The sequence below is a fragment of the Trachypithecus francoisi genome, unplaced genomic scaffold (genome assembly GCF_009764315.1).
Source record: "Trachypithecus francoisi isolate TF-2019V2 unplaced genomic scaffold, Tfra_2.0 Lachesis_group3, whole genome shotgun sequence".
NCBI classification, from domain to species: Eukaryota; Metazoa; Chordata; class Mammalia; order Primates; family Cercopithecidae; genus Trachypithecus; species Trachypithecus francoisi.
The window spans coordinates 49,133,958-49,156,817 of NW_022681468.1; the positions used below are offsets into that span (position 1 = coordinate 49,133,958).

General features: G+C 42.6%; 1 protein-coding gene across 2 annotated transcripts in view; it reads right to left on the reverse strand.

Annotated features, from left to right (window-relative positions):
* Nucleotides 1-19,294, reverse strand: part of PELI2 (pellino E3 ubiquitin protein ligase family member 2) — a 198,961-nt gene extending 179,667 nt beyond the window's left edge. The window contains exon 1 of one of the 2 annotated variants that reach the window (XM_033187936.1): nt 18,729-19,294. In XM_033187936.1, coding sequence (XP_033043827.1) covers nt 18,729-18,805 — 77 coding nt within the window. In that variant the 5' untranslated portion in view covers nt 18,806-19,294. Of the gene's footprint in view, nt 1-18,142; nt 18,360-18,728 lie in introns of those variants that run through there. The other variant, XM_033187938.1, reaches the window with a different exon arrangement.
* Nucleotides 19,295-22,860: the final 3,566 nt, after the last annotated feature.

Here is a 22,860-nt window from a genome sequence, read left to right on the forward strand (position 1 = left end):
ACACCTCTCAAACTTCACGTGCAAAATTCATCTTACTACACATACTCAACAGCCTTTCTCGTCTAAGAAAAAAAAAAAAAAAACAGTTACTATGGGCTTGTGTTAATAATGAGACATAAAACTTTCTGAAAGAGGTTACAAATCCCATCTTTAACTCCTAGCTATAAACTTGACACTGTTACCTCTTATGCAGTACAGGTTTCTATTGGGTAGGTGAAAACTCATTTTGTTTCAGTAACACCCAAGCAAACCTGTCCAGTCAACATAAGACTAGACACTAGCCAGGCATAACATTGTCACCTCTAGCTAGAAGGCAAGGAAGTGTGAAGTAGTTTTAAAAGAAGCTGAGGAAACAGACTAATTCTATATTGGTGGGTTTTTCTCCACATGTATCCTAGAAGAAACTGCCAAAGACAAACTGTGAAGGTCTACCTGGAAAGTAATGATCTCAGAGTGCACAATTACAAAGAGAAGAAGTGGAGAAGGGAGAGGAAGAGGAGGAATGTGAAGTGGAGAAGGGAGAGGAAGAGGAGGAATGTGGAAGAGAAGGAGAAAAAGAAAGACACATTCAACTTTAGAGTGAGACCCTTGGCAGGAGTCCCATATAAATTCTGTGCTTTATGCACCAATTAAAACCCCTAGCACTCAGTAAGTTACACAAATAAATTACATCAGAGGATGTAATAATTTCCAAGATCAGAGGGCTGAAGTAGCCAATTATTATTTTTATTCTTATTTAAACAAAAGGCATCCCTCTAACTAAACAGCTCTGGAGAATGATATATCACATATGACATCTCCAGCTTTGCTTTCCAGTCCCAATTCTCCTCAGTTGAAACCCTGATTTAATCTGATTTTCAACAGCCCAATGTTTTACAAGAAAATGCCAGTTTAAAAGGTTAAAAATATAATCTGACAGCAGTGATGCTTCTAAATTATAGACACTGCAGATGCACCAAGTAAACATGTTTATTTTGTTGCCATGCTATCTAAATCCAGAACCTCTGGGTGTGACCAGAGACACTGTGGACCTCAACATTCCACCACACCCCCTTGAAAATACTCAAAAACTCAAATATGCAGAATCTAAGTGAACCGGTGGAACCCTGGATGACAGAAATACCTTCTGTCCTTTAAAACATCCTTTAAACTTGGTTTTTAAGTTTTAATTTCATCTATAAGAATAAAATGTATAAATGGGATTTTCAGAGAATTCTTTGAAACTTGGTTTTTCAGTTTTAAACATCCTTTAAAACTTGGTTTTTAAGTTTTAATTTTATCTGTAAGAATAAAATGTATAAATGGGATTTTCAGAGAATTCCACTGGGTTCCAGTTTTCTACGTCTTTTAAATTTACAGTGTTATGCAATGATTACTAATGTTCAGAAAGATCAACAAGGTAAGCCTCATCCACCAAAGAAAGATGCAAGCAGATTCCATATGTTATATTAGAAAAAGCAGAATCACAAACTCTAATTAAAAAAAAAAAATTCCTCTACAAAGATTTCTGCTTAATTATCAGTTAACCTAAAACTTCCATAGTCCATAAGGATGCCTCTTCTGAAGCATTCCAGTTAACAGAGGTCTTTACTACATAAAGCCAAGGTTGTCAGCCACTCACTTAAGTTTTCTTAGCAAGCAAAACATACAGCATATTATTCTCTTAGTCTTGATCCTTTTTTTCACCCAGTTACTTTTGGTTCAGAAGAAACAACAGTTCCAGATTTTGGAAAATAGTCTATCAGAAAAATAAAGGCTGTTTTCAATTAAATAATAGTCACCACGTGTAGCTGATACATTTGTAACAGAAAGCCAAAAGATGTCAGCTCTTGAAGAAATCTCACTTTAGAGAGATCTTCAACAATAAATTGCTTCATCAACCACCAACATGCCCTCAAAATCTCTGAGCTACCATCCTTGAGAATTATTTATTAGAGAAAATATCTGCAATTTCTGGATCATTTTTTATTGAGATCATGTACCCATCACACACCAGAAAGAAAACCTACAAGGCAAAAAATAATCGGCCAGATACCCACCATAAGACAGTCCCTTATTATAATCCAATCAAAACTAAATGAACAAATTCATTAAGCCACTTCACAAAGCCACAATTCACAAATCATTTGGACTGCGGCTTACTCCCAAGGTGTGTGCACACACTGGGCAGCAGACCTCACCCTTCTACTCGCTGGCCCCTCACGCAGCAGCACACAGGCTCACAGAACCAGATTTGTGTCTGTGTATCTTTCACACTTACACTACAGCTCTGGGGTTGCAGAGATACCACTAAGACCCAGAACTTTAATTCAGAATAATTTATGCCACCACACTGCTCTCCATTGTACATGCAATTTTAAAAAATATTACATTTCCCTTTTTATGTGTTACAAATCCTATCAGTAAGTTGAATTTTAAAAATTTCATTATCCATTATGGTCCCTATAAAAACTAGATTAGAAATGGAGAAAGGAGATGAATATTCATTTGAGAATTCTATGAACGGAGGGCGGGTTGGGAAATTGGATTGGGGGATGGTGTAATAAAAGAAAAACAGAAAAAAGATGGCTTATATTTTCCTGCTATACTCAATCCTCTCTAGCAAAAAGAAATAGTTTACTGACAAGATTACTGGTTCCTCATAATGATTTTTTTAAAAAAGAAAGACAAAAAGGAAGAAAAAAATAAACTGAAGTTGGCTTTCATGGTATCACTCCAGCAGTCTTGCTTCAAATACAACAAGCTGCACTCAACATAGGAGCAGGGTGGAGGAAAAAAAGTCAACAAACAGCAAGTATTTTTGTAGGGATATGAAAAAAGAATACATCAAAATTGGCTGAACAGCAAATATCACATATAGATTTACAAGCACAAAGTTCTCTAAGAATCAAAGGAAAGGAGTTGAAAAGTAAAAGATTCAGAGATACACAAATATAAGCACACAAATGCAAAAGCCAGATGTGATAACAATCAGAAAAAAATAATAGAATATTTATCTGTGACTTTAGAGTGAAAAGAAACCAGAGCAACTAATGTTGAGTAAAAATAAAGCTTTATCACTGTCAAAACATGTTTCGGTTTGTCGATTTTTCTGGGGAGACTTTAATACTACACACTAAGAAAGATCATTTCAGGCAAAAAGCTGAAATTACTGTCAGCTTCAGGCCACATCTCTGTACTCATAACTGTAACCCCTTCTCTTTCTTAAAGTTTAGAAGGAAACTTTAAAATTTATCACCATCTCACTTGAGAAACACAGTCAATTGTCAATGAGTACTTATAATAGTTATATGTTGAATAATTTTACAATCTACCTTACCTCGGAAGACACAAACAGGAGAATGCTTTTAGGAAACTAAAGAAATATAAATAAACTAAGTACCTATTTTAAACTAAACAATACATTCTTACAAACTACATCAGGGTACAGAAAAAAGGAGGAAGAAGATATCCTTATGAGAATGTTTATATTTCCAATCCATTCTGACCCTCCACGTACTGCCAAGTACACCAGGTACTGGGACAGATGACAGCTGAATGAGCCCCAGACCCTGCCCTGTCGTGGCGCTTGAAGGAGGGGACATTTACAAGGCACGGAAAGGTCACTAGAAATCCTTGCTCCTGAGTGGAGGGAAAGGGGGAGGATTCAGGAAGGGCATCATGCTGGAAATGACACCTGGGCTAAATCCTATCCGTTTAGCAGGTTGTAGCAGGTAGAGGGAGTTGCATGTGCCAAAGCACAAAAGATGAAGAAAAAGAAAAAAGTCATATGAACACGTAATGGGGGTGGGGGAAAGGCCCCAAGGGCAGAAAATTGGATCCCAAGCTTGCCTGGGCAGGACGTGTAAAATGGAGTGTCCTTTCCTCTAAGTACCTAATAGACTTATTTTCAGAAGCCATGCCCTGGGCATACATTCGGTCTTTCAGAGATCTTCCAAAGATCTCAGAGGACAGAACACTGTTTCTCCTCCTCCCATATATCCTGTTAAAATATACAGAGACTTTAGAAATCACATGGCAATTCCTGATGCTGCCCCCTCAACCCGCCCAAAAAAAGCAGACTTGTATTCACTTATTAACATATACCTCACTCTGATGAAGAAAAAATATATTTGGCTTATTTTAAATGATTTTTAGCATCAATCAAATTCTCGCAAGTCAGTTGGCTAACGCTTTAAAAAGAAGCACATACACTATGTTCAAAATGAGGTGTATGAAAATACATATGTATATGGACAATAATTAGAAGTGAATGTGAAAAAAATGAAAATAATATTAGCATTATGGATTAAAGGAAAATGAGTATTTTTCCAAAATTTGGAAAAATTTTTCTTCCAAAATTTTCATTAACATACCATTTAGTATATAGCCTTTTAAATTAATACAATATTACCTAAATATAAATGGCCTGCCTTAAGAAAATAATCCCATTTACAAATTTTTTAGTGAAGAAAGCTAAATGATTTGTGTTAATGATTAGTGTTCACATCTAAAAGTTGTAGGAATCAATGAGAGATAACTTAAAACTGGCTTAACCTAGGGAAAACTGGGGTGAATTAATTTCACAAGCAAAATCGAAGAGGGCGTGATTTATGGTAACCAACATGGTGAGTGTTCAAGTAGATAAAAAGACCCAATTAGATCAGAGAAACAGTCACTTAAACTGAGCTGAAAGGGCTACAGAAAGCCCTTCTCCTGAGGGAGCTGAGCTCTATTGTCTGGATTTGATCTGAATGGAGGTAACAGGAAAAACAGGGGCAGGCACCCTCTGACCCTTTCCGTGGGCCTGGGAGGGAAGAACAGAACAGGAACATAAACAGGCCAAGCAATCCAGCAGCGGGGCGGGGGTGGCTCCAGCAGGGCTATCCGCCTACACAGCTGTCCACCCCACAACAGGAGTCCCACGGGGAAGTCTCCAGCATTTCCACTGTCATCATTACAACTTCGGACCTTAATGTAAAACATTAAGTTACATCCTCCTGATCTCTATCAGAAGTTATTACGGACAATGATACAGCCTTTGGGCAGTGCCTCCAGTCTTGTAAAGTCCTGATACAAGCATAAGATGTATACATAGGCTTTGAGAAGTGGAATACACTTGAGCTTTAGAATCTCAGACCTGGATTCAAATTCCTGAACTTCAAAATCCTTTACTGACTGTGCACAGTCACACAAGTCACTGAGTGTCTGGACATCAGCATTTCCTCACTTGTTCAATGGGATGGCATCGCCTCCTCTAGGGCTGCTGTAAAGGAGCACATGGCATGTGGCAGGAGCCTGGGCCCCTTTATAAGCCTCTCACACTGGGCAAGAGACTGGCAGTTCAATTTACTAATTTATAATTAGTAAGTTGCACAGGAGAAAGGAAAATTCAGTGAGGGGGAAATCCCTCTACTCAGACCTCCGCACTACCTGCAAAGAGAGAAGCAACTCTCTCCTGAACTCGGCACAATTAAAGAGCAGTTTCATTTCATTTTTTTGTGACAGGGTTTCACTGTGTCACCCAGGCTGGAGTGCAGTGGTTTTTATACAACACCAAGTCTGTACGCTTTGTTATCCCAGACAAGATTTCCAAGTAATAAACCCAAAACATAAGCTTTGACTAAAGGGGGTAAGGAGTGCGAAAAAGAGGAAACAAATTACTAAGGTGATGAAGATTTGGGCCTTTTCCATCTGTGCTATCTTTTAATATTCAAAACAGTAGTGCACAGGCAGGCAACTATGATAAGACAATAATTCAACCGAAGGGCATTCTGGTACGTGTAAACTCCTCAGGTTTCACCCTTGTGTCGCTTATTACATTAGCAGAACCTGCTGATTGAATTACTTCCCTGCAGTGCTTCCAAGTCTCTAGTTTTTCCCATATAACATCTAATACTGCTTATGAAGATGTTGTATTTGTCCTTTGGTATTTTACTAACTGATATCTCAAGATGCCTGCCTGCTCAGAATGTTTTTCAGAAACTCTGGGTCATATGTACCTCACCACCTATGTAACCAAAAAGGCGTAACTGCTCTCACAGGAAGGTTCAAACTATACAGTGTAAAGCTATGCCAGCTCTCAGAAGGGTCTAAATCAACTGAGTTTCATCAAAGCCTTAGAGCTGGCAGCTGGTCTAAGCTAACACAATAAGCAAATAAAAGGCACTTTTCCTGGACTGCTGTTGGACTCTGCTTTTTGGATTAGCTAAACCAAGTGCCACTGCTGGAACAAGTTATACCAAGTACTGTTAGTGAGGAGATAGGAACTATATGGTCTTTTCCCTTAATCAATACTAACAGGAAGATCAAAAGACAAGTAAGGAAAAATCAACACAACAGTGACATTAGTCCCAGGCAAAGACAGACCTTTATTAGAGAGGAAAAGTACTTGAAGCCCCTTTTCCAAACTATAAACAAAATACAAATTCTAGCCTAAATTACCAACCACAGCAACAAAAGCAAGAAGAAAGATTTCAAGGGTACATGCCATAGCTAATAAGGTTAGACAGCTTTTCTGGAAGGAGAAAGAAAATGGATCATCTTGAAAACTAGAGAAATGAACTTACTATTATGGATGATAAAGGCAGCTTTTCCTGCCTTTATCCAATATTCAATTCATATTGATGCATCAATTCAATATGAAATATAATTATATATATTATAATATATTCAGGTAAATAGGGCAGATATGAGGATTCATTTTTATTTCCTCAAAAACATATATTTCATTTTCTGAAAACATACTAGGAGCACAATACTTACATGGGCAAAGCACGTATGTGGGCAACTTCCCAAAAAAGTTAATAAAAGTTGTAAACCCAAGAAAGAAAAATTCACCTTACTGGTAACTTCTTTGAATGAGTGAAGTTTTACACCATGTTTAATAAGAATACCCAGTATGGCAAGGGTTTGGTTAAAAAACAAAATAAAAACATACAAAACTGCTTTGGAACACATACTTAAAGGCAGGACTGAACAACCTGGAGTCAAAAAGGCCTAGGTTCGAATTAGCACTCTGTCACATGTGGCCCTGCACAGGTTTCTCAAGCATCATGACTCAGTTTCATGCATAAAATGATGAGTGATGGTACCCACCTCCCTTGGTGAACACTTAAAGAGGCCACACAAGGAACAGCACTTTACAAAGGACCCAGCTAAGAATCAGCCCTCAATAAAGGACAGATACCATCAAGGTTCAGGAGCCACCCCTCTGGGCACTTCCCCCAAGGAGCAGGAAGAACCAACCCACTACGCAGCAAGAGTCTAGCCAGAATTTCCTCATCTCCGCAGGAAAAGAAAAAAAAAGACTCAGATCTCGATGCTTCCTCTTTAAAGATAATTTTTAAGTGCAGGTTCTGGCCAGGGACCTCCACTTCAATTCAAAAGGAGCAACCTGAAGAAATGGCAGAGGTCAAGATGGGAACACGACCAGGCCAAGCAGGGCAGCCCCTCAGCAATCCAAGGCCGCCACCTGCAGCAAATACTGCAAGGCCAGAAATCTGCTCTGCTCTTTTCTCCAGCAATGGGATCAATTACACCCTCAGAGCCTCAGAGGGGCTCCTCTGGGGGCAAAATGCCAGTCCCACCTGCTCCACACTATTGCTGCCACAGCTCAGCAAGAGACAGCCAAGACCCCAAGGCAGAGGGACAAGCCCACCACTGCTTGAAACAACAGCCTGGAGGAAAAGCAGCCCATTTTGCCTCCTGAGGGCAATCCCTTAGCTGGTGGGCACACTCTGTGTCCTCCGATGCAGGAAAGAGCACGGGGCTATGGGTCCTTCTCCTCCCTTCTTGGTGGACAAAGCACTCAGGACCTCATCCCTTGGGCCTCCAGGGAAAGCAAGGCTCTGGAGGACAGTTGTCTGAATGGTTAACAGGAAAGAGTTCTTAGATCACTAACTGCTTGGCCAGTGGAGTTTAACCCCAAAACATTCACTGGTTCCACCACAAGTTTCAAAATCAAATCACTGAGTGCCCAAATGACTAAACGGATCATGTCACCCCATCTCACTGTCACCATCGCACAGAAGGGGGCTATACCCATTGTGAGCAACTGTTCTTTGGCAGGGGAAGTGAGACAAAGGTAGGAGGGAAACTAACTACCAAAGGGAAAACAAGCCTATTTGGAGATTTCAAGCAAGACCGGGTCTTAAGGATCAGTTCACTAACCTACTCAGAAGGCTGACACTGCCTGCTACGTAGAGTCTGGAATAAAGCCCTTATTTGCAGGGCTTCCCCCTCTCAGAGGCCACAGACTTTATTGGGCCCAGGTCCTTCCTTTCAAGTCTCTCTCATCATGAAGGCCCTCTCACCCCTTCAACTCCAAAGGCGCTGGATATCTCTCAGCCTCTCAGTCCCTCAACCTCTCGATGTGCCTTCAGGCACTCTGCTTTCCCCTTTCGAACCCTTAGCTAACTCACTCTTTCTACTTCTGCTGACATGGAATTCCTTCCCTCCCCACAAAAATCTGCCCCCCCACCAAAACAAATTTTGTCCCCTGCTGTACATCAAACCCTGTACTCCTTGGCAGCACCTTGCCAGGTTTGCTTAAAGAGCTTCCTTCTTGATGGACTATAAGCTCCATGAAGGCAGGGACTACTCTGAGATTACCTATTATAACCCTAGCCCAAGTATTTCAATACCCCGACAATACCCCAACCTGACTTTCCAACTTCACCTCCCTCACCAAGTACTTCAGCCTCCAGCCAAACCCCTCAAGGTTCCAAAATCGCCATGCATTTATTACTACTGCTCTATAAAAACCCAGGTCACCTCTCAAGGCTCTGCTAAAGGCCACCTGCCCCAGGAAATCTTTCCCAATCTCCCAGCAATACACATGCCTCTCACCTTCACACTGGTGGAAATAATCAAGCATGAGAGCCATAAGGACCTACCTTCTAACCAGATTCCCATTTATTAGGGAGTGAGCCTTGGACAAGTCACTAAGCTGGAGCCTCACTGCCCAGATAACAAATTTGAACTCCTGGAAAGGATAATGTAAACCACCTAATGGAACCTGGCATATAGTATGCCCACAGCTCTCACCCACCACCCCTCTACATCCTAATTAATGATTTGTTGCTAAGTCATCTGTCTTGCCCTTAGACTATATACCCCTGCAGGGACATTTCCTTATGGAGCACCCCAGTCCTCTGAAGCGAAACTAGCCTCGTAAAATAGCAACAACAGCAGCATCACCTAACATAAACTGAGTGATCAGTGTTTAGTGTGTATGCTGAGATAGTGCTTAATTCCTAGTATGTACAGGGAATCCCATTTTTTTTCTTCAACTTAAGGTTCAGGAGTCCATGTGAAGGATCTATGAATCTCATTTTTAATATACCCATGCAGAATACACATGCAATAAAATATATACATACGTGCATGCATCTCAAAATTCTTATTATAATTTTAAGCTTTAAAAATGACAAAATTATGAAAGCTACAAACTTAACATCATTTGGAAGTTCAATTATTTAAATTTCTTTTACACTCAGTTGATCAATTTTGAATGCAAAAGTTTTTATTTTACATTTTTCATTCCCTCTCATTAGAAATGAAAAATGCTAAAATTCCCCAAACAGATTTTGGGGAAATTTTGGAAGTTATGTTCACTTTAGCTACTAAAGCAATGTTTTCATTTTCTTTCTATGGCGAAGTGTTCAATCTGGAGGCAGTAACCAGTGGATGCTAGGCCTGTAGCTCTCCCCACCCTGAGTGCTATACAGGTGGCTGGCAGCAGTGGCTGCTGTCTAAACTGCATCAGACAAGAGCGATCTTCTGCCTTGGCTTGCTTCTCACCAACACAGAACTGTTCTCCATGGTGTGGAGGAGACATAAAGTACTTCAGGAACTGTACTACCTTCTTACTGCCAACAGTCACAGACAGGTACAACCAATATAAATGAGCTCTTCATCCTGTCCTCTAACCACCGGAATGCAGCGTTAACATTCTTCTGGTCCTTCCGCCAACCTGTACCTGCAGGATGCTTCTATAGATTACCTCACCTACTCCAATCTCTTAGTTCTGTTATTTCACGTCAGGTGACCTTTAAAAGCTTGAAAATCTGTGTCATGCATTAGCTCTCCTGGGTGAAAGCTGCTTATGTTCCAGTCTATCAGAAGCATAGTTCTCAGTAAGCTAGGCTATTCTTCAACTGTCGTGCTCTCAACAAATTTCAGGAGATAATACTGGAGATTAACAAATGCAAAAAGACTGGGAGATGACTTACAAATTATAAAGTCACTCTAAAAATGCTTTTGTTAGCTAAGATTTTCAAACCGTACAGTACTTAATGTTTGGAATAACTCATCCAAAAGGCTGAAATTGTGCTCACTAGAATGATCAATAACCCGAGGAGGCAAAAAACAACTCAACAAAAACTGAATGAATTTATTTCATATCAGTCTTGTCAGGTTGCATTTTGAGTTATATCCAGAGCATGTGATGGAAGTACCCGAACCATAATGTAATCTCATGTACTCCATCAAGGATCTAGTCCGCACAATCTTCTGGGATCTAGTTTGAAAGCACACTCCTTTGTGTTTACAATCCTTCCGCAGGAAGGGCCTTTCCCCAACACAATCAATCAATCAATCAATCAATCATCAGTCCAGAAAAGCCTAATTGCTCACCCATCACCAGTTCTGATTATAATTAGTGTTCTATAATCATGGAGCAGGAAGCACAAGATGGGAAAGGAGGGGGGCCACCGAGGTCCTCCCAAGTACTTGGTAATCATGATCAGCCGTTTTATATCAATAGCCTAGAAGCCAAACACACAACTGCTCGCTCTAGTTAAATTCTGTTAAACCAGTACTAATAAGAATGGAAGTACAAAGCTTGAAATAATGATTTCTTATCCTAAAAACAGATTCTACATGAGCAGAAAAGCAGGGATAAGCAGAGTTAAGTGTTTTGAGAGTGAGAAGCATTATGTGGATGGCTAGAAAGAAAACCTCAATCGAGAATGACTCTCAATAGCCTTAAACCTGCGGCTGAAAATGCCCCCTGATGCATATTTATTAGGTCTGTCATCCAAGAGGCTTGTATACCACAGTATTTCCAGCCATCATTAACAGGCATTAATGACCACAGCCTTTCAACGCCACTGTGGCGCACTGCAATGCAGCTCTGAGCAGCTGGTGGAATCAGAACAGATGGCCGGCTTCCCTTCAAGGCAGGACTTTCTGCAGGTGACAACATGACTGCTAGGTGACTGACAAAAAGAAAAACAAACAAAAGTTGAAACTAGAATATCTGATGTCAGTAAAGCACATGTTTAGTTTCTCAGGGAAACTGTGACTTGGGCCCTAAAGGTTGGTAGGATTGTTTACAAAACTGCAGTTGTGCTACAGAAGCAAAATGTTCCTTCCAAGTCCAGAAACATTCACTGAGCCCTGGCCACATCTCCATGTGGGGTGGTAAACTAGGGTGTGTCACAGAAATCCATTTCTCCAAGAGGCTCAGCGAGTACCTAACGTGCACCAAAAAGGTAAGCCCAGCACTCCAAGCGGGGTGGAAGTCGGGGTTCCTACCCTCAAGGAGCAATACGCTCTAGTGGAATGCAATGGCCACTCTGGGCACATGGCAAGCAGCACAGAGGGCAGAACCACGTTTTTGTCCAGGGATGCTTAACTATCTGCCCTTGTATTTGTCTACACTTCTATTTTCCCTTCAGTAAATTGCTTATATACTTTGCCTCTTAACAACGGAATGCTTGGAATCTTCTGATTGTAAGAGCAGAACCCACTCAAGGTGGCTTAAACAGAAAAAAAAGTGAATAACTGAAAGAAGTGGGGACTCTCAAAGGACACAGGATTATTTTCTCAGAAAAGCTTTTCCTGATTATTCTGCCCAAAAGGATCCCCCGCTACCTTATCCCTAGCATTTTACCCTGCCAATTCACCCACCCCTGCCCACCCAATCACCCTCTTCCTCCTTATCCTGCTTTAGTTTCCTCCCAGCAGTCTCTGAAGTTCCCTTTTTTATCTACTCATTTGCTTGCTCACCTCTCCCAATAAAAGGTAAGCTCCAAGCAGGCAGGAAGGGAAGCTCCAAGCAGGCAGGAAGGGAAGCTGTCTGTCTTGTTCGCTGGTGTAGCCCAGGGCTGGGAGCAGTACTGGTCCTCAGTCAATATATTGAGTCACTCAATGAATGGTCAATCACAAGAAACTAGGTCTCAGGAGGTACCCAAACCACGAACTAGAAGCAAGACGGCTGCCCTCTAGCTCACACTCCATTCTCTCTTTGCTTTGTTGGGCTGCAGCCTCAGTTTCTCCTTCCAACTCCACTGTGCCTTCCAACTCCACTGTGCCTTCTAACTCCATTCTGCAAAGAGCAGAGAGGGCTTTCTTCACTCTCAACTCATACTGGAAAACTCTGCGACAGTCTCCTGTGCCCTCAGGGTAAAGTCCAAATCTCTTCGAATATCTTATAAGCCCTTCATGATCTCCCCCCCATCATCATCCCTCACATTATTTCATTCAATCATTCTTTTCTAGCCATAAAGAGAGGAATGACAGGAGAAAAACCACAGTTTAGTCTGTTCCTCAAAGTAGCCGCATGTGCTCATCTCCAGGTTGCAGAACATTCCAAATCTTCTTCAGAAAGCACTCTTTCCCTCTTATCTCCAACCTGGTCATCCCCATCTCATTCTGGCACATGGCTAGGGGACTCGCTAACACATCCACCAACCCAGCCTTCTGGTCTCCCAGCTAGGCTGTCAGCTCTGCAGCAGCAGGGACCATGACTGTCTTGTTCACCTGTGCATCCCTTAGTGCAATCCACAGCATCTGACAAGTGGCAGATGCTCAAATATTTGGGGAATACATCAATGAACCATGTATCAGTAATGGTTATCCACAAAGAGGCTGGGACAAAAATAAGAGAGCAGTTCACCAGGAAAAGGAATGTGTCTGCCTTGTCCTAGCTGTATTCCTCATGCCTGGAAGAGTCCACAGCCAATAAATATTTGCTGAATGAATACATTCCCGGATTGCCTGATATAACTCCACCCCCTTTTCTCCCACTTGAGAAAACACATCAGAATGCAAGAGGGTGAAAAATGGCATTATTAACAGGACATCTCCGAATCATTTGAAAGATCCACATTTTATTACTTGTCATAAATTACTGGCCACATACCCTCAAGACTGATCACATATGAGGTAGTTGAGACAGTGGTTGAGAACAGCTGATTTAGACAAAGCTAAGAAATACGGAGCACTTTCTGCTCTTATTATTTTATTTTCCAGAAGATAAAGTGACAATAAGCTCAGTAAGAACTAATAAATGAATTATTCTAACCTTTACTTTTCTTTTTATAAAATAGATTTCTGCACACCCCAGGAGAAACGTTTAATTAAATCAAAAGACATTATAAATTACTTTTCAGTTATTTTTCTCCCATACCAATGAGGTCTACCAAGTTGATGTGGTCTCCATTCAAAAGCCAACCTACAACCCCATATACATACTTTCAGGAAGGCCACACTGCAAGCCCTGCACAGCAGAAATAAAACCAGTGCTCCAATGTGACAATACTCGTCTCCCTCAAATATAGCAAAGGCTATTTTGTTTGTTTTGGTCCTTTGTGCATAAATATTTTATCTTTTCGATAAAATGTTTGGTAAAACTACTGAACCTGAATCAAGCCTATTTTACTTTCCTTTATATACAGCATCCCCAAATATTGATCGCAGGATGAAACACCACCAAAAATGAAAAGCCCTAATGAAGGTTTCAGTCTTGGTGTGTTAAAGAGAGAAACAAATAAATCTGAGAATGCCAGACCAGAAACCACACAGCAACACAGACAGCCACATATTCCAAACAAGGCTAAAGTTAGTAAAGGAAAATATAGCAACTCAAAGCCAGTAACACCATAACCCTTAATAGCCTACAGAATTAGACACTCCATCCACACAAACAGGTCTGAGCTCTTCAGATCACCCCACATGCTGAGTGACAGCAAAGATTTTGTTTTATAAATTTTTTTTAAGTTCAAAGACCTTTTAGCCTATAAAAGATACTAATGTTTGATGTCTTTGGGCCCAAATTAGAGTGGAGGATAAGAAAAGGAAAAGTGTTAGGGTATATTTGAAGGTTTCTCATTGCCACCAAAGGGTGGAGTAGTCAAGGCAAAGTGTTGAGGTTACAGCAACAACAAAAAGCATATAGAAATTGGGACCTGCTTTAAAAAAAAAAGACCATAAACTCTACAAGCTACTATAATCCTCTTTGTCTTATCTGACAGAACACTGCATCATCCAAAGCAAATGAGGCAGGTATCTACCTCCTTTTGTAGAGCTTAATCAATTTCTACCAAAATACTTCATTTTTCAGTCATATTTATACATTTTCATTTGTAGAGGTTCTTACCCTCTTTTTGTGCCAAGAATCCCTTTGGCAGTTTGATGACATGTACTGAGCCCTTCTCAGACTATGTTTTTAAACATATAAAATAAAATACAAAGGATTACGATTGGTATCAGTTATGCTTCATTCTCAAAAGTCTTAAATTGTAATACATATGTGCACTTCTGTAATAATGCAATCAATAACAAAATCTAGCAGCAAATCTTTTTGTTGCCTACACTCATAAGTGAATGAAAATGCTAAACTGCAGTTTGAATATCATGAAAATAAAGACATATTTTTCCCCCATCTAAGTTCAAGAACTTCCCAAACTCCATCTGTGGACCCTAGATTAAGAACCCTTGGTTGAGAGAGCCAATAAAAATACATTTTGTGAAGCAACAAAAGAAAAAAAAAAGGCTTGCAAAACGCATTATCCATTCAACTGTGAGGTGAGAAGAACTAAGAGAGTAAGCAATATTTTTCCAAAAACCATCATGGGCCATTAGCAAGAGAGCCACATGCTTCAAATTGAATCCAGAAAGGATGCTTTGAAGAACTGGCAGCGCTGCTGGAATCTGTCTTAAAGTGGGAAAAGGGTAGAGTGGGGTACTACAGCCACCTAGCTCAGCCCAGATCAACTATGAACTTGAACCTCTCTCGTTCTGGGAGCCTCAGTTTCCTCATGAATAAAATACAAGGGCTAAACATATACCATGACCATTAGGCTTCCTTCCAGTCCTAATTTTTTTTTATTATACTTTAAGTATAAAAATTATACTAATTTTTTTTATTATACTTTAAGCCTAATTTTTCTTTATTATACTTTAAGTGGGGTCCTTCCTCAAGGGGACCTGGCTTCCCCATCATTCAAGGGGCTCCAGGTCTGTAAACTGGCTTAAGTCTGGAAATTGATTGAGGGGCTGTGATTCTCTCTTTTTATAATTCAAATTAGTATTTTGTCCATTCAACCTAGAAGTTTTCTGCTTACATTAGATTAGGTATTTCTCCTAATGCTGTCCAGTCCTAAATTTTTATCATGAGATCATCTCATCTTTATGCTGGTTATTTCCGTCTATTTACCTAAACTTCAAAACATCACTGTCTTTCTTAAACTTGGAACATAAAGTTTTACCCAATTTAAATGCTCTCATGGGTAATCTAACATCAGTGAGTCAAATAGATGTATATCATTACAACTTTTTTAAACATTCTGTTTTTAAGCACATGTCCTTCATAAAAAACAACCACAGCATTGGTCTTTTCTGCTACTAAAACAACTGTCAGGGTTAGAATATGTAATTAAATATTTTCCACATTTGCACCAATGAACAGAATTACTGAGCACAGACCAGGAAGGGCTCTTGAAGACGACCTAATCCAATCATACTTTGCAAATGGATAAAGAAACAGAGAGGAGGAAGAACTAAACCAAAGTCACAGAACCAGTCAGCAAGAGAGCAGGGCTTATCCAGGTCACCCACGTGTAAATGCATGTTCTTCCCACTACATCAAACTGCCTCCCAAATCCTGATCCACTTACCTAACCTTAAAACATTAGTAAGTTTAAAATTATAGCAAAAAGCCCTGCTGGTTAGACCACTCATTTTTCTCTACTTTCAGTTAAGCAGTGGACACAACAGAGAGTCGCGGCTATGATACAATAACTGGCTGGAATCATGAAATAATTAAATTCCACTGATCTGCCCAGAAAGTGATGAGCTCACTAAAATCCTAGCTATGTGGAACCTCTTAATGATACTGTGTAACACATGCAAAGATACAGAAGTATTTGTATATGGATATAGACATCTATCAGCTCTTCATTCTGCTCTCCAGGATTTCCTAGTAATGTTCTACTATGATATTCAAAAGTGAGCAAAAAGGACAGTCATATAACCATTAAAAAACAAAAAAGCACTGAATTTGACAAGCAAAGCTTCTATCAATATCAAATATTAGCCATTTTTAGATCTCAGGAATCAACTCATTATTCAGAAAATCTATTTGAAATTTTGTTTTCCAATATTTATGTCCCAGAGGACATAAAGATATCATAAAGATTGTAATTCTATGTGGATGTTATTGTTGTTTTAAGATGAAGTACACTGTCTGAAACCCTAAGGGTGGAATATGAATAAGGTTCTCTTTAAAAATCCACCTACCTCGTCACTCTTTCACCAGCACTCTTCAATGTGTTCAACAATGGTAAACAGTCAGAAACCTACTCTCAAAAAAAGAAAAACACCACAATTCAAGTATTCAAAAACCAGACTAGCATCCTCTATTCACATTGCACCTCCTGAGAGAGAACTTCCCTGACCTTCCAGTCGAAGAAAACAATACCCACCTAAGCAGTCACTCTCTAAGTTTATCAGCTTCTCTTCGGAACTTGGTTACACCTGAAATGGTCACTTATTACTCATCTATTTGAATGTTTCTTTCTGTTTATGCCTGTCACTCCACACTAAAATGAAAGTTCCCTGTTCTCACTGCATCAGCAATGCCTAAACAGCATAGGCACAGAGTAGGTACACAAATGACGATTGAGTGTCTCGCCCACTAAGGGCCAACTATGTCATAGCTTGGTCTCCTGGAAAAGCATTAGCAAAGGGCTGAGCATATGCAACTGCAACGTTATATCCACAGGCTCCTGTGCAGTAAGACTATGTATGATACTAGGACAATTCCGAAGCCTTTCCGTGGCTTCGGAATGCCCTGCACTTCCAGCTATGAACACAAAACCTCTTCAGGCCCACTCGCTGCTTTTCTGAAACATCTCAACAATGATTTCCTCAAAAGGAAATAATGAAAATAATGTCCTGGCATACGTTAATCTTCCGCATCAAATTCCCAGTGTTAAACATACTTTGAAGCCAGCCACACAAAACCAAACTCCACAAAATTAGGTTGGGCTGAAGTTACATAAGACAGACTAAACTGTGGTTTTTCTCCTGTCATTCCTCCCGCCTTCCTGTGAACCCTGATATTTGTCTTTGAAGTGCAATTAAGATGCAGGTGAGAAAAACACTTACCTGCAAACAGCTTCAAAATAGGTAATGAGATTTCCAATACTACCCCCACTTCATGCACTAGTAACAAAGTCAGGAAGACTGGGAAGCTTTGAGTTGTGCGGTGTCTGGAAGCTTCCCTTTAAAAACTCCTCTTAAATTATTTTTAAGTCAGCACTTACTTCAAGGTACTCAAGTATCAAAACACGTTTTGCAAAGTTCCCTGAGTCTTCCCACAGCCATGACTCCTCATATGTGTGCTAAGCCTACCTATCAGCGCCAAGGATGTTCTGAATACAGGTCTTTCAACGCAGAAGGACAAAAGCCCGGTTCCCAGGAGCGACACATCCAAAGGAAAAAATAATCCTTTCTTCAACACTAAACCCAAGTTGTTCCTTCTTCCCAGTTTCCTGCACTTCCCCCCTCCCCCTTCCCTTTCACTGCCCACTATATCCAGCTATAATCCCGCGAAGCCTCTCTCCTGGCTTATTAAGAGTAAACAATAGAAATGTCACAAGGAAACTCAGGAAGTAGATGAAGTCTCTAATTGCTGCCGTTTAACGATTGTACATAATTAGTATCTACAAAATGCGGCTTTCACCAGCAGAAAGGGAGCCGAGGCGGCGAGGCTGGCGAGCTCCCAGCCGCCGGGAGGACACTGGCGAGGCCGGGACCAGGGGGATGCGGCCCGCGCCCCGGTGCCAGGCCCCGAGCAGCCGCATCCTGCCCCTCCCCACCAGGGCATTCCAAGCAAGGAGAAGCGGAGGACCGGCCGGCCCGGGTCACACACCGTTCACTGCCCTCGGGCTGCGGCGGCCCGCGGCGTTCATCGGAACAATTTCCAAAGCGCAGCCGGGGATCCCACACCCCGCGGCGGCCCGAGCTCACGGCGCCGCGCTTGGAGTTCGGGGGCGCGGGAACCACGGTCCGCCGGGGAGGTGGGAAGACGGGACTCCGGGCCGGCCGGCCTCTCAGCTTCGGGAAGCGACCCCGCGAAGTGCCCGCGACGGCGGCGCCTCACCCCGAGTTCCTGCCCGCCCTCCCCGGCCGGACGCGGCGCGCGGGAAGTGGAGCCCCTGCCCCCGCCCTCACGATACGGCCGCGGACCCGGTGCCCGGCGCTACCCTGCGGGGTAGCCCGAGTCCCGGCCGCCACTTCCTCCACCGCGTCTTCGCGGGGACAGCGCAGCCCGGCGCCCCGCCGCAGCGCCTGGAGCGCGCGCCCATGGGGGGCGTCCCGGCCCTGCGAGCCTCTCCTGCCGCCCCGAGCGCCTCGGCAGTCCCCAGAGAGCGCCGAGCCACCCCGCCTGCCCCACTCGAGGATGCGGACGCTCTCCGCCCGCGCCGCTGCCCGGGACCAGGGACCCCAGGACTCACCCGAGCACCACCAGTTCCCCGTATTTCACTGGCTCCTTATTGGGGGCGCAATGCTCCTCCTGGCCAGGGGAAAACATGGAGCCCCGCTCGGCCGCCGACGCCGCCGCCGCCGCCTCCGCCGCGATCCCCGCCGAGTCCGCGCCGCCGCTACAATCCCATCCCGAGAACGGGGTGAGCGCGCCGGGGAAGGGCACGGCGGCGAAGGGGGCGCGGGGCGGCCAGTCCCGCTGCTGCTCCGTCGTGGCTGCGCTGCTGCTCCGCCTGACTCCCCGGAGCTCCGCGCGCCGCGGCCGCCCCGAGTCAGAGCCGGCAACAAATGGGACTGGGCAGTAGGGGGACCTGCCCGCGCCGAGCGCCGCCGCCGAAACCCCGCGGGGGGGAGAGAGGGAGGAGGGAGCGGGCGCACGAGAGGCGGGGGCCGCGCGGGGGAGGCGGGGGCCGGCGCGCAGGCAGGTGGGAACCGCCCCGCCCCACGCGGAGCCAGCCGCCCGCCCCCGGCCCGCGGGGTGCCCCCTCCCCCGGTGCGTGGGGCCGTCTGCGCCCACTCCCCGCCCCCTTCGGCCCGGCGGAGGCTCAGCCCCTGTGTTATGTAAACATAGAGTAAAAGGGAAAGGAAGTTCTTAAAGGAGCAGTTCTATTTTTTTTCCTCACTTCCTTCCCCAAACTTAGAGCGCGGGGTTCTCAGCCCTCGCCGCCTGGTTCTTTAGCCGCGAAGGCCCGCGGGAGATCCTGGAAGCGAGCGGCCGCGGATCCCAAGCCTACGTTTTCCTGACTGGAGTTCGATGGGATTAACTTCCTCTCCGAGTAGAAGAGCGCTCTCTCGGTGTCACTGTGTCCCGGCTTACATCTGGAGGTGTCTCACACACCCACTTGGGTGCCTCCCCTTCCAAAACCAAGCAGAAAGGCGTCTAGAAAATTAGAAGGTTTTGCCAGGTGGTGCTGGAGTAGAGGACGTTTCGAAGGCGCTTGGAGCACCCCCACCGTTGTACTGGATGTAGCTACCCCGGCTTGTCGTCAACAGAACTCCAACTGGCTTTGGGGGGTGACGGAGGGTTGGGGAAAGAGTTGTTTTTTAATCCATACTTTATCCACTTTTCCCATGCCTTCTTTCCATCCCCTAATACATATAAGAAGAAATTACCTGGGTGGATTTTTTAGTGAATGTAAATGTTCCTTTATGACCATGATTTAATCAGTCCACTGTTTGCTTTCTATTCTTTTTAAACTAGTCATTGCTACAGCTTTAAAATATTGTAGACTGTAATAGTTTTACTGATTGCTGTTTTTCATCATACAGGATTTAATTGTTCTAACATTTATTAAGCACTCATAATGTGCTAGAAACTCTACATATTATTGCCAGTCACTGCCTCTCAACACTGTTAAATATTTAAAGAAATAAATGCTGCAAAAGCTGCCCTGTGTATAGTGACTGGTTGGCTATGACCCGAAGCAAAGTGCTAGAAAAAATAATAATTGCATCTGTAACCTTTCATTCCGCTGTGCTGCACCCCTTGTGTAACCTTCTCTGACAGGTTATTACAGTAGTGACATGATGTTTCTGGTAATTTTACTTCAGTTAGGAACTGATTTTTTTTTTTTTTTTTTTTTTTTTGAGGCGGAGTCTCGCTTTGTCGCCCGGACTGGAGTGCAGTGGCCGGATCTCAGCTCACTGCAAGCTCCGCCTCCCGGGTTTACGCCATTCTCCTGCCTCAGCCTCCCAAGTAGCTGGGACTACAGGCGCCTGCCACCTCGCCCGGCTAGTTTTTGTATTTTTAGTAGAGACGGGGTTTCACCGTGTTAGCCAGGATGGTCTCGATCTCCTGACCTCGTTTTTGTTTAATTGAGGCTTTAGAAATAAATTATTCCAAAGTAACTGAAGTCACACCATTGGTAAGTCAAAAATAAACTTTATTAAACAGTTAACTTATTTCAGCTAACCATAGAAATTCTATATTTCAAATGAATATTAGTTATTCTGCATATATTACACATTCTCTATATGTTTTATATGTAATGAAAAATCTGTTACAGTTTTAACCAGCACTCCTTCACTAGAGGGATAAATCATTTCTCCTCCCCAGTGTTGATGTAAATTTCTTTCAAATTTCTGCTGGATTAATGTTGTCTTCATCTACTCTGTGCATCTCCTTACCACATAGATTGTATAACTATCAAAGATCTGTCAGAATCATTCTGCAGTTGCACGGTCCTGTTTAGGATGGTGCCTGCCTCTGTCACCCTAGCTTCTCTAGGCCTGCTCTATTGCTGCTCCTGCTCTCTAGGCTACCATTACCTCCCTCCTTCTCTCTTGGCCTGCTGTGCCTGTGTGCATTGCATTGCATTACACTGTCATAGCTGCATTTCTTCCTTGCTGTGCTTCGCATCTGCTCTTAGGAAGATAGAAATATGTATTGACCTCCTACTAAGTTCCCAGCACTAGGCTGAGAGTTTCCCATAGGATATCCCCATCTTCCAAGGCCCCCCAGTCTAGCTATCTGCCTATGGCACCCCTGACTTTCAGAGGGATATGTCTCTCTCTCTACTCCCCTAACATGTCTTTGAGAATGTTTATAGTACTTAATCAGGTCTGTCTTTATCAGACTGACTTACAGGAAGTGTTGCTGTGAATGAGTTTTTGTATCAATGGAGGCTTTTTATCCTAGGCAGCTCAAGGCTAGATCAGCTCTGTGAATCACTCTGAGCCCTGAAAGCTTCTGACTGGTAAGAGCAATTCTATTGATCGCAGTCAAGAACACATATAGGGACCAGGCATGGAAATCCAAATGAGCAAATGGGCTGAGTGAGGACTGTGGCACATTGGTAGGGTCTGTGCCGTCTACAGGGCTTATCTGTCACTCATCTCTAGCTGATTGTTGCCATGTGACAATGACAGTTCACTCTTGCTAGATTTAATTTTTCTAAAAGCCTCAAATCCTGATTACACCAAACCTCTCAATTTTTAACTGTTGGCAACTCATTCACACTCTCAATTTTCTTGAAACACAGCATGAGCCCATCAAAACTATGTCTGTTTTTCTAGACTCTATGGACCCAAGGTCCCCACAGTTGCTTTCTGTGATTTCAAGGAAACAGACATAAGTAAAGGTAAAAAGAACTCTTCTCAAATGGTGTCAAATTGTAGGGATGGGGGAATGGCAGAGTGGTGAGGGGTGTTAACTTGATTTTCTCAGAGCATTGATGGCTTGTGTTCTTAAAGAAGCCAGCGTGTGACTTTCTCCGTGCATCTCTTATCAGAGTTATTTGCTCACAACTTAACCCAATTAGGACATGACCCCCACCATCCCCAGTTAATACTAAGAATCTGATTGTAGCATGGATTTATCCCCTCTTGAATGTAATTGTTTTAGTGAGTTGCTCCAGGCTGGTGGGACAATCTGGCTGTGCCATCTGCCAACCCACTAAGAGCCAGGGTGGGCTTGGCTGGCTTGATTGCCAAAGCAGACCCTTCCCTGCCCTCTCTGCTTGCCTTTCCATTTATGTCCCTCACCCCAGACCACTCTCTTGAAGAGGATGAGCCACCCCACAGCATCCCAGAGGGAGTCCGTGCTATTTCTTGGGCTACCAGAGGACATATGCTTACCATACAAATAAATAATGTAAGGCTTTCTCTTGACTTTTCCCCCGAACGTCTTCCTGTTTTGTTAAAATCAAAAGATTTAGTGAAAAAATGTTTGTATGTTTTAAACATACCTTAAAGTCAGTCAAATACCTTCCAGTATTTCTAGACCGAAGCATCTAAATTTTGGTCATTCTACATTCTACCTTACATGTTTATGTTTGGAAAGACTAAAGAGCAAGTAGACACTTTCAAAAATATGTTTGGACAAACGGAGCAGGATACAGTATGTTTTTTCATGGAACTTTAGATTACATTTCATTTTTAAACTGTATCTTTTTGTAGTTGTCTGAGAGTAATATAAGTTCTTTGTCAAAAGTTTTAGAAATATAAAAAAAATTTAAAAATTATATTAAATCATCTGTAATCTCATTACCCAGAAAAAAACATATTTATCATTTTTGTGGGTTTTTTAATTTTTAAATTTTTTTTATTTTTAATTTTTTGACATATGTATAATCACCCTCTCTAAAGTGTATCCTGCCTTTTTGA